The 15,863-nt window shown below is 42.6% G+C and overlaps 3 protein-coding genes across 3 annotated transcripts in view; 2 read left to right on the top strand and 1 right to left on the bottom strand.

Moving 5' to 3' along the window:
* Positions 1-15,863, bottom strand: part of LOC306940117 (serine/threonine-protein kinase NIM1-like) — an 805,056-nt gene that overhangs the window by 756,325 nt on the left and 32,868 nt on the right. The gene's annotated exons all lie outside the window — the stretch shown is intronic.
* LOC306939473 (growth arrest and DNA damage-inducible protein GADD45 gamma-like) lies at positions 106-7,729 on the top strand (the record flags this gene model as incomplete). Its single annotated transcript, XM_079524061.1, has 4 exons — positions 106-222; positions 7,051-7,163; positions 7,266-7,470; positions 7,616-7,729. The coding sequence occupies 4 exons, from the start codon at positions 106-108 to the stop codon at positions 7,727-7,729; spliced, it is 549 nt and encodes a 182-aa protein (XP_079380187.1).
* On the top strand, positions 7,844-14,967 carry LOC306939472 (growth arrest and DNA damage-inducible protein GADD45 gamma-like; the record flags this gene model as incomplete). The annotated part of the gene is made up of 4 exons (XM_079524060.1): positions 7,844-7,960; positions 14,290-14,402; positions 14,505-14,709; positions 14,854-14,967. The coding sequence occupies 4 exons, from the start codon at positions 7,844-7,846 to the stop codon at positions 14,965-14,967; spliced, it is 549 nt and encodes a 182-aa protein (XP_079380186.1).

Here is a 15,863-nt window from a genome sequence, read left to right as displayed (position 1 = left end):
TCAACACTCTCTTCGTTTAACAAAATGGAAATACTACTGAGCAGGATGACACTGTTTTCTACTCATCCCTGGATGGATGGATACTCCTGAGGAGGATTCATATCCATGGGCAGCCCGACCGACCGGCGCCGGCCCCGAGGAGGGCCGCCCCCGCTGGTCTTCGGACCCGTCGCCTCTTGTCCCGTCCATGCCAAGATGACTCTCATTCTTTATGTGAATGAGGTCAGGTATGCCACGAGAGCGACACATCGACCCTCATTCTTTGTGTGGATGAGGTTTGGAGAGAAAGGAGAAGTGACTTGTTCCACGTCCTGATGTGTCGTGCACGCACGCACACACAGAGCAGAACGTCACACGCATATCTGACGCACACGCAGCAGGAGAAAGAAGCGGTGCCGAGAAAGAGACATTCTTAAAAAGAGACTTTTTAAAATGTTCTCTCGCTGAGTAACAACGCAGCGAAATGTTTCCCACTTTCCAGAATTGTCTTAATTCTCTAAAGGTTTCACTTTAGAAATTTAATGATGACAAAATTATGAAAAACAAAAAGTACTTAATGATGGCTCTAAAGGTTTCACTTTAGAAGTTGTTTAGTTAATGATTACAAAAGTATGGGAAAATAGGTTACCTTAAATATAACTTAATGCTCTAAAAGTTTAAATTCAGACATGGTAGTCTACTGAAGGCAGTTTTTAGAAACAGTTGAAAAGAAACAAATCATTATTTCACAGGAAAATTAAGTTTTCACGTCAGATACATTAATGTCAATAAGAAATGTGTATTTCATCTGTTGTATGACCAAAAGCTACAATAAAAAACAAAACAAAACAATATTTCTGTCCCGGTGGTTCTGTGGATAATTGAAGTTGCACTGCAACACACATGAAGCAGACAACACCATCCAGTTCCTCACACTTTGCAACGTAGGGCACCATTCTATTTACATTCCAGTAACATTTTGTTGATTTACACTTAAACCGCATCCCTGGGCATGTTATAAGTGGAGATTCAGCTGAAATAGGTGAACATTGGGCTGATCTATAAGCTGATCTATAAGCTCACAATGTGATGCTCTGTGGTCTGTTGTGAGCTGTTTGAAGAACAAAGTATATAGGGTTTAATAGGCAAGGCCAGTTTATTTACTGTAGCATAGGACCACAATGGAAACAAGTCCCCAGGACTTTTTTGTGTTGTCCTTTTTATTTAGCCTAAATGTCTGACAAGAAATTAACTTTTCCAATCTGATAGCAGGTCAGTAATTCCAAAGTTGTTGAAGAGAAATAAGCAACCAGGTCTATGAAAACAATACAACTAAGGCATGTTAGAGCATGATTCTCAAACATCTTCATGTCAAGGACACCCAAATGCATAGGCCTATGTATTTGCCCACACTCCCCCATCTGAAAATATTTTGTGCCAGACAAAGACAAGCCGATGAACAACATCTTATGAAGAGCCGATATGCTTGAAACATCACGTCCAATGGTGGAACCAAATAACAAAATAGCCTTCCCAAAATACTACTGCTTTTAGACAAATTAATTCATTTCCTAATAGCCTAGCACTTTTGCAGCTTCTATAGGCATTTTCTTTATGGATTTTGGGTTGGGGTTTTACTTTTTAGTGAGTGTGTGAGTGGATGTGCGTTCTTTATTGTTTTTTCTTCAACCTGAACATGCACAGCTATTTTTGAGGGGTGATAAGATAACCCCTCCTATGTCCAGCTTTTGCTGTGTATGTACAGTATGTGTGTGTATGTGTGCGCACAAACTTTGTCCTACACAAACATTAAATCCCATTGACGATGAATGGACAATTTTGAGTGTTCGTGTAAACAATTACATTGCATAACACAAACATTGATGACGAAGGTGAGGATGCAAATTCTGATTGGCCGGAATGAGATGATGTATGATGATGTACGATGATATGATCGCCCTCACTTCACACGGGTGTGATTTTTCCCCCTTCATACCTGTACATTTGACAATTTGGCCAATGATTGACCAGTTTTCATAGGATAGTTTGTTGATTACTTTTGATGCAGTAATGTTTGTTTGTTTGTTTGTTTGTTTGTTTCCAAAGAACAAGATTCCTTTACAGGATCTCCTCACTGGTCAACAAAAACACCTTGAAGACCTTAACAGGAGCCCTCGTACAAGGTTTCTTTGACTATACATGCACCTCCTGGTACCACAGCACCTCAAAGGCCCTTAAAACTAGGCTCCAGACTTCCCAAAACAAACTGGTCAGGCTCCTACTTGGCCTCACCCCCCGAACCCACCTCACCCCTGCCCACTTTGACAGGCTGGAATGGCTTAGGGTCAACGACAGAGTACAGCATCTTGCAATGTGTCTGGTCCACAAGATTCGATACACCACCAAGATACCCATGTACCTGTCTAGATACTTCCTTAATGTTAACAAAGTCCACACCCACAACACCAGAGGGAGTGCAACAAACCATGTACAACCCAGATTCGGCACAAACAAGGGACTACATTCTTTCCGCTCCTATGCCACCAAAATGTGGAACGCCCTACCAACAGTCATTAAGACATGCGAATCCCTTGACTCCTTCAAAACCGATCTCAAAGGGCACATACGGACGGCTGCAATTCGAAACTGGCCCCCGTAAAATCTGAATCCCCCCCACCGCCCACCCTTTTTTCCCCTCACTGTATATGTTTCTTTTTCCTTTTTACCTCCTTTATGATGAATTCCTGTTCTGTTCTTTGACTACCGGTATATAGAAGTGTCTATTTGTACGTCAATTCTGCAATCATCAATCAAATCAAATCAAATCAAATCAAACTTTATTTATAGAGCACATTTAAAACAATCGAAATTGGACCTTCCTCTAACACGCATAGAGTGTCGTATGGTCGACTTTGCCTTGTTGCTCGCTAGGCGTGCCATTCTACTCAAATGGAAGGATGCTGCCCCGCCCGTGCTCCGTCAGTGGCTTCGTGATATAATGTCCTGTCTCGAGTTGGAGATGTTAAGGTTTTCAATTGCCGGCTCTGAGAAAAAGTTTTACAAGACCTGGGGCCCATTTATGACATTCTACCACAACACACAAACTGCATAGTGTGCCGTGCCTATGCCTCGGCCAACGCCAAACCACAACAGAAACAAAATCTGCTCTATGAAAAATCTGCTTTTTTATTTTATTATATTTTTATTTTTTGTAATTATGTATGCATGTATTTTGTGTATGTGTGTATATATATATATTTATTTTATTTCCTCCAGACTGTTCCGACTATCCTTGGGATTGTGGGTGGGGGGAGGGTGGGATAGGGGATTGAGATTTATTTTTATATTTTATATGTCTATCTAATACTTGCCCCTGGGCTACTGTCGAAAAACCTGAATAAAAAGATTTTGAAAAGAAAGAAAACAATCGAAATTGACCAAAGTGCTGTACAGGGTGAGACAAAAACATCAACAATTTATACCACAACAACAAAAACAAAAACAAAAACATCAGTAATTAATGCCACAATAACGAAAGTGCAATAAAACAAAACAAACATTAGGTGCGATAGGTGGCGAAAAGCCAAAGAATAAAAATGTTGACCTCAGTGCCCTTTGTGGGGTGTAAGGGACCAGAAGTTCTGTTAAATAAGAGGGGGCCAGGCCGTGCAGGGATTTATAGGTAAATAAAAGAATCTTAAAATCTATTCTAAAAGTGACAGGGAGCCAGTGAAGTTCAGCTAAAACTGGTGTTATGTGTTCTCGTTTTTTTTTCAATCAATTGTGTTGCAACGCATTGTGTAGATCTGCCTATTGCCTACTGTTAACCCCAGAATAGGGACACTAGGGTTCAAGTGATCAAGCTAGGTAGAGTGATGAATATGCTAAATGCATGACCAGAAAAATTAGCCTTCCAAGTCAACTGAAAAGGCTGCCCCAAAAGGACAATTTACAATTTATGGCCGAAATTGAGAGGCAATCCATTTACAATTTATTGCACAGCTATTCATAGGAGACTAACAGTCGTTGTCAGTCATTTGTCATGTAAGTACAGTAGCTGTGCTGTTGCAGGCAAGTAAGAAAACAAATTTACAAGTAAGAAAACAATTTACACTAAACCCTATATACTTTATTGCCCTATACTAATCTCTTCGCTGAAAATAGGCTATAAACTCACAAGGCCTTGCGTTGCAACGAATTGCGAGTTTGTAGATCCGCTACTTTTGCCTAAAATTCACCCCAGAATAGGGACACTTGGGTTCAAGTGGTCACGGTTTGAATGGGTAGAATTCTTCAGAAATTCAGGCGATGAATAAATGCATGACCAGGAAGTTTATAGCCTTTCGAGTCAACTGAGAAGGCGGCTCCAAAAAGGACATCGATTTACAGTTTATGGCAGAAATTGAGAGACAATGTGTTTCCAAATGCACAGCTATTCACAGGAGACCGCCGTCGTTGTCATTCATTTGTCATGTAAGTAAAATGGGAAATGTCGAATAAATATGCGACCGGTCGGTATAAGCTCGGCTCATGCATTGGCTCTGTAGTCTTTGGAGGCCTGATCCTGCAGGAACACTCATTGTGCTGGTACTTCAATGGGGGGGTCAGCGGAGTAGAGTATATGGCGGGGTAGGGGTGGGCTGTTGGTGAACGCTGTCTCTGAATGGATGAATGAGAGCTGACTTGTGCCAGGCACAGGGCCCTTTCTCCTTGCATTTAACCTGCTCCTCCCCACCTCCCCTCTGCACTCTCTGGCCCTCATCTCATTAATGGGGACAGCAGATGGATGAGGGCCTGTGGTTCGGGTTGCCAGGCAGAGTTTTAAGCGTGCGTGCGTGCGTGTGTGTGTGCATGCGTGCATGTGTTTACTGTATGCCTGACTTAGGCCCACATCAAACCAGTGGGTTGGGGTCACAACTGGTGTCACCAATTTGATTTGACTGCAGTTTCAAATGGTTTAATTAACGGTTACGGGTAGGAAAGTATCGGCTATAAGGATAATTTAGGCATTTAGCAGACGCTCTTAATCCAGAGCGATTTACATTAAGCAAGAACAAAAAGCATGGGAATACATCACATATATAAAAAGCATTTCTCAAGAAACATGCGTAAGCTAGGAACGTAACTAGAACATATCTATATATAATGACACTATACATATAAGCTATACATATATATTATACTATGCTGTACTGTTATTGTGCTGTCTACATGACATGCTATAAGTCTGTTTCAAATGCTATCTAAGGGTTAGGGTTAAATTTGGTATGGTTAAGGTTAGGGTAAGGGGATATGGGAGGAATGTAAGTCAGTACAACAATGTCCCTAAAACAGCAGTCCCCAAATATTTTTGCCCGTGCACCCCCTGTTACCTCCTGACCTAGCTGACGCACCCCCCAACGCTCAGTCTCATAGTATTTGTCCGAAAATTATATCTTTTTTAATATGATTATGGCAAATAATCACAGAATGTCACTGTACTGAGAGACATACAGCTGCTCTATACATCTCCTTACAACAGTGTTTTACCGGATTTTGCAGTTTGTGTTAAATAACACTATGAAACCGCCATTACCCTTTTCGTGCACGGCCCCCTAGACCTAGAGGATGTTCGCGCACCACAAGGGGTGCACGCACCACAGTTTGGGAACCACCGCCCTAAAAGAATGTAAGGCCAGTTGTATGCATGGGTGAGAGAGGCTGCAGCTGACTTCAGACACATTCTCCAGTTCATTCACAAAGTTCTGTCTACTACACAATGCCAAGGCTTTTAATGCAAATTTACTGACATCTTTTATGCTTGGGGGGTTAATTAGACTCCAGCCATTTAAACCACCACCAAATGATTATAATTACAATTGTTACCAAAGTGACTTTGTTGACTAACTACATCAGGGGTGCCCACACTTTTTCGACTTGAGGGCTACTTTCAAAATTACCAGCTCAATGAGATCTACCCACCAAAAAAATGTTGATCCCATGATTGCTGACATTTGTTTAAAAATGTACCTGAGGTGCTTTGGAATAGTTACATACAGTAAGACATGAGACAAGCACACTTGGAATGGGAAATAGAGGGACATTTTTAATTGGTAGGGTTTTTTTTGTATTATAACTTTGTAATGCTACTGACGTTTGTGTACAACACTCTAGAAAACAAAGTATTGCACTGTGGGTTTGAGCTGACAGGCCCTTATAGATGTCAGTCAATCAAGTCACCTTAATTCAAGTGGCACATGCAAAACAGTTTTTTTTATATTTAAATTAAATATATTTGTAGGACCTTGCCATGTGATCTACCTGCACAGCCTTTGTGATCTACTGGTAGATCACGATCTACCTTCTGGGCACCCCTGACCTACATAGTCCTATTAATCATACCCCAAAACATGCAAAATCTCACCGATTGACCAACAATCGTAAAGACAGATATTTTTGGTGTTTTGATGGCTTAGTTTATATTATTTCTAAGCACACGTCTAAGTACAGATTTCTATCCCCGCCAGGCCTAAACGATGGCAGTTGAAGATAATGTTTTCGAACTTGTCCTGTTGTGTCTGTCTGTCTGCCTGTGGTCACTGGACAGCTACTCTCAGGCCCATTACACAAATCACGAATGCACAAAATGAACACTAGTGAACTTCACTGCATGTGTGCATGAGTGTGCCGTTTCTGTGGAATAATTAGGCAGTTTTGCAAATCTACGTAGACTTTGATGGCACGAGTCTAGGAGGCCAAGTGTCGGGATTAATTATTCCTGAAGTTGAGGGCATCAATTAAAGGTCACAGACTTTCAGAATCTTATCCATTCAGTCCAAACTGGCCCATCCTTCCTCGGAAAGTTTCTCTATAGGCACGCGCCTGCCATGGGAGGTGTGGTGGGGGGAAGGGGGCTGACTTTTGTCCCTGAACAACAGCCAATCACAGAACGCGCGTGCCAGGTCTTCAGTATAAATACCGCAAGTCCCATTGAAGAGCATTCAGAGCAAACTGTGCTATATCTTCTGAATCACTATCCTCCACATCTACTAAAACCAGTGAGATCAATCACTTGTTGGAATTATTTTGAAGATGCAGTCTCCTGCAGGGTCTCCTGGCAAAGCGCTGAAAGAAGCTCTCCTCTCTGCTCGGAGAGAGGAACAACTCACCATTGGAGTCTACGAAAGTGCCACAATAATGAATGAGTAAGTGCAATGCTAACATGTCTTATGCTATTGCTCAGCTCAGCTGGTAGCCTACTTTTGCCCTGAACAAGAGCAGCCACTAACAGATGTATTTCTCCACAGTGATCCAGACAGCGTGTCTTTCTGTGTCCTGGCCATGGACGAAGGGTTCAAGTGTGACATCGCCCTCCAGATCCACTTCACCCTCATCCAGTCCTTCTGCTTCGAGAACGACATCAGCATCGTCAGAGTGAGCGACGTGCAGCGCCTGGTCGAGATCATTGGCGACAAGGACAAACTAGAAGACGCTCACTGTGTCCTAATCACGGTATGTCATTTTGAACTCAAACATATAGCCTTATATCTGTTCTCTCTCACAAAGCATTATTGGACAATTAAGCATGCAGGCAGCAGCCTCTCTTTGGAAGTGTTTTGTTGCTAACCCGCTTTCCTCTTGTGCTTTAATTCAACAGAAGCCAGCTGATGGTTCTTGGGAGGACCCAGCCATGGAGAAGCTGCACCTGTTCTGTGAGGAGATGAACGGTATGAACGACTGGGTGCCCGAGATCATCCTCCCCGAGCACTGATCAGAGAGCTCAACACTCTCTTCGTTTAACAAAATGGAAATACTACTGAGCAGGATGACACTGTTTTCTACTCATCCCTGGATGGATGGATACTCCTGAGGAGGATTCATATCCATGGGCAGCCCGACCGACCGGCGCCGGCCCCGAGGAGGGCCGCCCCCGCTGGTCTTCGGACCCGTCGCCTCTTGTCCCGTCCATGCCAAGATGTCTCTCATTCTTTATGTGAATGAGGTCAGGTATGCCACGAGAGCGACACATCGACCCTCATTCTTTGTGTGGATGAGGTTTGGAGAGAAAGGAGAAGTGACTTGTTCCACGTCCTGATGTGTCGTGCACGCACGCACACACAGAGCAGAACGTCACACGCATATCTGACGCACACGCAGCAGGAGAAAGAAGCGGTGCCGAGAAAGAGACATTCTTAAAAAGAGACTTTTTAAAATGTTCTCTCGCTGAGTAACAACGCAGCGAAATGTTTCCCACTTTCCAGAATTGTCTTAATTCTCTAAAGGTTTCACTTTAGAAGTTGTTTAGCTAATGATTACAAAAGTATGGGAAAATAGGTTATCTTAAATATAACTTAATGCTCTAAAAGTTTAAATTTAGACATGGTAGTCTACTGAAGTCAGTTTTTAGAAACAGTTGAAAAGAAACATCATTATTTCAGTCATGTTTGTGTTGATTTCACAGGGAAATTAAGTTTTCACGTCAGATACATTAATGTCAATAAGAAATGTGTATTTCATCTGTTGTATGACCAAAAGCTACAATAAAAAAGAAAATGAAACAATATTTCTGTCCCGGTGGTTCTGTGGATAATTGAAGTTGCACTGCAACACACATGAAGCAGACAACACCATCCAGTTCCTCACACTTAGGGCACCATTCTATTTGCATTCCAGTAACATATTGTTGATTTACACTTAAACCGCATCCCTGGGCATGTTATAAGTGGACATTCAGCTGAAATAGGTGAACATTGGGCTGATCTATAAGCTGATCTATAAGCTCACAATGTGATGCTTTGTGGTCTGTTGTGAGCTGTTTGAAGAACAAAGTATATAGGGTTTAATAGGCAAGGTCAGTTTATTTACTGTAGCATAGGACCACAATGGAAACAAGTCCCCGGGACTTTTTTGTGTTGTCCTTTTTATTTAGCCTAAATGTCTGACAAGAAATTAACTTTTCCAATCTGATAGCAGGTCAGTAATTCCAAAGTTGTTGAAGAGAAATAAGCAACCAGGTCTATGAAAACAATACAACTAAGGCATGTTAGAGCAGTGATTCTCAAACATCTTCATGTCAAGGACACCCAAATGCATAGGCCTATGTATTTGCCCACACTCCCCCATCTGAAAATATTTTGTGCCAGACAAAGACAAGCCGATGAACAACATCTTATGAAGAACCGATATGCTTGAAACATCACGTCCAATGGTGGAACCAAATAACAAAATAGCCTTCCCAAAATACTACTGCTTTTAGACGAATTAATTCATTTCCTAATAGCCTAGCACTTTTGCAGCTTCTATAGGCATTTTCTTTATGGATTTTGGGTTGGGGTTTTACTTTTTAGTGAGTGTGTGAGTGGATGTGCGTTCTTTATTGTTTTTTCTTCAACCTGAACATGCACAGCTATTTTTGAGGGGTGATAAGATAACCCCTCCTATGTTCAGCTTTTGCTGTGTATGTACAGTATGTGTGTGTATGTGTGCGCACAAACTTTGTCCTACACAAACATTAAATCCCATTGACGATGAATGGACAATTTTGAGTGTTCGTGTAAACAATTACATTGCATAACACAAACATTGATGACGAAGGTGAGGATGCAAATTCTGATTGGCCGGAATGAGATGATGTATGATGATGTACGATGATATGATCGCCCTCACTTCACACGGGTGTGATTTTTCCCCCTTCATACCTGTACATTTGACAATTTGGCCAATGATTGACCAGTTTTCATAGGATAGTTTGTTGATTACTTTTGATGCAGTAATGTTTGTTTGTTTGTTTGTTTGTTTGTTTCCAAAGAACAAGATTCCTTTACAGGATCTCCTCACTGGTCAACAAAAACACCTTGAAGACCTTAACAGGAGCCCTCGTACAAGGTTTCTTTGACTATGCATGCACCTCCTGGTACCACAGCACCTCAAAGGCCCTTAAAACTAGGCTCCAGACTTCCCAAAACAAACTGGTCAGGCTCCTACTTGGCCTCACCCCCCGAACCCACCTCACCCCTGCCCACTTTGACAGGCTGGAATGGCTTAGGGTCAACGACAGAGTACAGCATCTTGCAATGTGTCTGGTCCACAAGATTCGATACACCACCAAGATACCCATGTACCTGTCTAGATACTTCCTTAATGTTAACAAAGTCCACACCCACAACACCAGAGGGAGTGCAACAAACCATGTACAACCCAGATTCGGCACAAACAAGGGACTACATTCTTTCCGCTCCTATGCCACCAAAATGTGGAACGCCCTACCAACAGTCATTAAGACATGCGAATCCCTTGACTCCTTCAAAACCGATCTCAAAGGGCACATACGGACGGCTGCAATTCGAAACTGGCCCCCGTAAAATCTGAATCCCCCCCACCGCCCACCCTTTTTTCCCCTCACTGTAAATGTTTATTTTTTTATTTTTTTTAATATATTTTTTTGCGGCTTACGCCTTTTATTGGTTTTTGAAGGGACAGACAGTAGGCTGACAGGAAACGGGAGAGAGATGGGGGAAGACATGCAGTAAAGGCCGTGTCGGGCTCGGGAGCCGAACCCGCGGCACACTGCGACTGGATTACCAGTTGGGTGCCCAGACGGTTACGCCACCGCCTGGGCCCTTTTTACCTCCTTTATGATGAATTCCTGTTCTGTTCTTTGACTACCGGTATATAGAAGTGTCTATTTGTACGTCAATTCTGCAAACTGTTATATTTCAATCAATCAATCAAATCAAATCAAATCAAATCAAACTATATTCATAGAGCACATTTAAAACAATCGAAATTGACCAAAGTGCTGTACAGGGTGAGACAAAAACATCAACAATTTATACCACAACAACAAAAACAAAAACATCAGTAATTAATGCCACAATAACGAAAGTGCAATAAAACAAAACAAACATTAGGTGCGATAGGTGGCGAAAAGCCAAAGAATAAAAATGTGTTTTAAGAAGTGATTTAAAAGACTAGGAGCAGCAGAGGCAAAGGCACGGTCGCCCCTACTCCTGAGGTTCATTTTGTGAGCTTCCATGAGCAGCTTGTCTGTTGACCTCAGTGCCCTTTGTGGGGTGTAAGGGACCAGAAGTTCTGTTAAATAAGAGGAGGCCAGGCCGTGCAGGGATTTATAGGTAAATAAAAGAATCTTAAAATCTATTTTAAAAGTGACAGGGAGCCAGTGAAGTTCAGCTAAAACTGGTGTTATGTGTTCTCGTTTTTTTTTCAATCAATTGTGTTGCAACGCATTGTGTAGATCTGCCTATTGCCTACTGTTAACCCCAGAATAGGGACACTAGGGTTCAAGTGATCAAGCTAGGTAGAGTGATGAATATGCTAAATGCATGACCAGAAAAATTAGCCTTCCAAGTCAACTGAAAAGGCTGCCCCAAAAGGACAATTTATAATTTATGGCCGAAATTGAGAGGCAATCCATTTACAATTTATTGCACAGCTATTCATAGGAGACTAACAGTCGTTGTCAGTCATTTGTCATGTAAGTACAGTAGCTGTGCTGTTGCAGGCAAGTAAGAAAACAAATTTACAAGTAAGAAAACAATTTACACTAAACCCTATATACTTTATTGCCCTATACTAATTTAGATCCTCTAATATTGTCCTCTACATCAAATCTCTTCGCTGAAAATAGGCTATAAACTCACAAGGCCTTGCGTTGCAACGAATTGCGAGTTTGTAGATCCGCTACTTTTGCCTAAAATTCACCCCAGAATAGGGACACTTGGGTTCAAGTGGTCACGGTTTGAATGGGTAGAATTCTTCAGAAATTCAGGCGATGAATAAATGCATGACCAGGAAGTTTATAGCCTTTCGAGTCAACTGAGAAGGCGGCTCCAAAAAGGACATCGATTTACAGTTTATGGCAGAAATTGAGAGACAATGTGTTTCCAAATGCACAGCTATTCACAGGAGACCGCCGTCGTTGTCATTCATTTGTCATGTAAGTAAAATGGGAAATGTCGAATAAATATGCGACCGGTCGGTATAAGCTCGGCTCATGCATTGGCTCTGTAGTCTTTGGAGGCCTTAATGTGTTTTGATCCTGCAGGAACACTCATTGTGCTGGTACTTCAATGGGGGGGTCGGCGGAGTAGAGTATATGGCGGGGTAGGGGTGGGCTGTTGGTGAACGATGTCTTTGAATGGATGAATGAAAGCTGACTTGTGCCAGGCACAGGGCCCTTTCTCCTTGCATTTAACCTGCTCCTCCCCACCTCCCCTCTGCACTCTCTGGCCCTCATCTCATTAATGGGGACAGCAGATGGATGAGGGCCTGTGGTTCGGGCTGCCAGGCAGTGTTTACTGTATGCCTGACTTAGGCCCACATCAAACCAGTGGGTTGGGGTCACAACTGGTGTCACCAATTTGATTTGACTGCAGTTTCAAATGGTTTAATTAACGGTTACGGGTAGGAAAGTATCCGCTATATAAGGATAAGGTAAGGGTTAGGGTTAAATTTGGTATGGTTAAGGTTAGGGTAAGGGGATATGGGAGGAATGTAAGTCAGTACAACAATGTCCCTCAAACAGCAGTCCCCAAATATTTTTGCCCGTGCACCCCCTGTTACCTCCTGACCTAGCTGACGCACCCCCCAACGCTCAGTCTCATAGTATTTGTCCGAAAATTATATATTTTTTAATATGATTATGGCAAATAATCACAGAATGTCACTGTACTGAGAGACATGCAGCTGCTGTATACTCCCACAGCTGCTCTATACATCTCCTTACAACAGTGTTTTACCGGATTTTGCAGTTTGTGTTAAATAACACTATGAAACCGCCATTACCCTTTTCGTGCACGTCCCCCTAGACCTAGAGGTCTAGGGGGACCTCTAGGTCCCCCTAGACCCCACCCCACAAGGGGTGCACGGCACGCACCACAGTTTGGGAACCACCGCCCTAAAAGAATGTAAGGCTTAAGTTGTATGCATGGGTGAGAGAGGCTGCAGCTGACTTCAGACACTACCAGTTCATTCACAAAGTTCTGTCTACTACACAATGCCAAGGCTGCAGATCATTGTTATTTAATCCCTCCTTTTAATGCAAATTTACTGACATCTTTTATGCTTGGGGGGTTAATTAGACAATTGTTACCAGTGACAAAGTGACTTTGTTGACTACCTACATCAGGGGTGCCCACACTTTTTCGACTTGAGGGCTACTTTCAAAATTACCAGCTCAATGAGATCTACCCACCAAAAAAATGTTGATCCCATGATTGCTGACATTTGTTTAAAAATGTACCTGAGGTGCTTTGGAATAGTTACATACAGTAAGACATGAGACGCACACTTGGAATGGGAAATAGAGGGACATTTTTAATTGGTAGGGTTTTTTTTTGTATTATAACTTTGTAATGCTACTGACGTTTGTGTACAACACTCTAGAAAACAAAGTATTGCACTGTGGGTTTGAGCTGACAGGCCCTTATAGATGTCAGTCAATCAAGTCACCTTAATTCAAGTGGCACATGCAAAACAGTTATTTTTATATTTAAATTAAATATATTTGTAGGACCTTGCCATGTGATCTACCTGCACAGCCTTTGTGATCTACTGGTAGATCATGATCTACCTTTTGGGCACCCCGGACCTACATAGTCCTATTAATCATACCCCAAAACATGCAAAATCTCACCGATTGACAAACAATCGTAAAGACAGATATTTTTGGTGTTTTGATGGCTTAGTTTATATTATTTCTAAGCACACGTCTAAGTACAGATTTTTATCTCCGCCAGGCATAAACGATGGCAGTTGAAGATAATGTTTTCGAACTTGTCCTGTTGTGTCTGTCTGTCTGCCTGTGGTCACTGGACAGCTACTCTCAGGCCCATATACAAATTACACAAATCACGAATGCACAAAATGAACACTAGTGAACTTCACTGCATGTGTGCATGAGTGTGCCGTTTCTGTGGAATAATTAGGCAGTTTTGCAAATCTACGTAGACTTTGATGGCACGAGTCTAGGAGGCCAAGTGTCGGGATTAATTATTCCTGAAGTTGAGGGCATCAATTAAAGGTCACAGACTTTCAGAATCTTATCCATTCAGTCCAAACTGGCCCATCCTTCCTCGGAAAGTTTCTCTATAGGCACGCGCCTGCCATGGGAGGTGTGGTGGGGGGAAGGGGGCTGACTTTTGTCCCTGAACAACAGCCAATCACAGAACGCGCGTGCCAGGTCTTCAGTATAAATACCGCTGGGTCCCATTGGAGAGCATTCAGAGCAAACTGTGCTATATCTTCTGAATCACTATCCTCCACATCTACTAAAACCAGTGAGATCAATCACTTGTTGGAATTATTTTGAAGATGCAGTCTCCTGCAGGGTCTCCTGGCAAAGCGCTGAAAGAAGCTCTCCTCTCTGCTCGGAGAGAGGAACAACTCACCATTGGAGTCTACGAAAGTGCCACAATAATGATTGAGTAAGTGCAATGCTAACATGTCTTATGCTATTGCTCAGCTCAGCTGGTAGCCTACTTTTGCCCTGAACAAGAGCAGCCACTAACAGATGTATTTCTCCACAGTGATCCAGACAGTGTGTCTTTCTGCGTCCTGGCCATGGACGAAGGGTTCGAGTGTGACAACGCCCTCCAGATCCACTTCACCCTCATCCAGTCCTTCTGCTTCGAGAACGACATCAGCATTGTCAGAGTGAGCGACGTGCAGCGCCTGGTCGAGATCATTGGCGACAAGGACGAACTAGAAGACGCTCACTGTGTCCTCATCACGGTATGTCATTTGAACTGAAACATATAGCCTTATATCTGTTCTCTCTCACAAAGCATTATTGGACAATTAAGCATGCAGGCAGCAGCCTCTCTTTGGAAGTGTTTTGTTGCTAACCCGCTTTCCTCTTGTGCTTTAATTCAACAGAACCCAGCTGACGGTTCTTGGGAGGACCCAGCCATGGAGAAGCTGCACCTGTTCTGTGAGGAGATGAACGGTATGAACGACTGGGTGCCCGAGATCATCCTCCCCGAGTGCTGATCAGAGAGCTCAACACTCTCTTCGTTTAACAAAATGGAAATACTACTGAGCAGGATGACACTGTTTGTTACTCATCCCTGGATGGATGGATACTCCTGAGGAGGATTCATATCCATGGGCAGCCCGACCGACCGGCGCCGGCCCCGAGGAGGGCCGCCCCCGCTGGTCTTCGGACCCGTCGCCTCTTGTCCCGTCCATGCCAAGATGACTCTCATTCTTTATGTGAATGAGGTCAGGTATGCCACGAGAGCGACACATCGACCCTCATTCTTTGTGTGGATGAGGTTTGGAGAGAAAGGAGAAGTGACTTGTTCCACGTCCTGATGTGTCGTGCACGCACGCACACACAGAGCAGAACGTCACACGCATATCTGACGCACGCGCAGCAGGAGAAAGAAGCGGTGCCGAGAAAGAGACATTCTTAAAAAGAGACTTTTTAAAATGTTCTCTCGCTGAGTAACAACGCAGCGAAATGTTTCCCACTTTCCAGAATTGTCTTAATTCTCTAAAGGTTTCACTTTAGAAATTTAATGATGACAAAATTATGAAAAACAAAAAGTACTTAATGATGGCTCTAAAGGTTTCACTTTAGAAGTTGTTTAGCTAATGATTACAAAAGTATGGGAAAAGAGGTTATCCTAAATATAACTTAATGCTCTAAAAGTTTAAATTCAGACATGGTAGTCATCTGAAGTCAGTTTTTAGAAACAGTTGAAAATGTTTGTGTTGATTTCACAGGAAAATTAAGGTTTCATGTCAGATACATTAATGTCAATAAGAAATGTGTATTTCATCTGTTGTATGACCAAAAGCTACAATAAAAAACAAAACAAAACAATATTTCTGTCCCGGTGGTTCTGTGGATAATTGAAGTTGCACTGCAACACACATGAAGC

Source organism: Electrona antarctica (assembly GCF_951216825.1).
Source record: "Electrona antarctica genome assembly, chromosome: 16".
In the NCBI taxonomy this organism is placed as follows: domain Eukaryota; kingdom Metazoa; phylum Chordata; class Actinopteri; order Myctophiformes; family Myctophidae; genus Electrona; species Electrona antarctica.
This window is presented reverse-complemented; position numbering and strand designations above follow the sequence as displayed.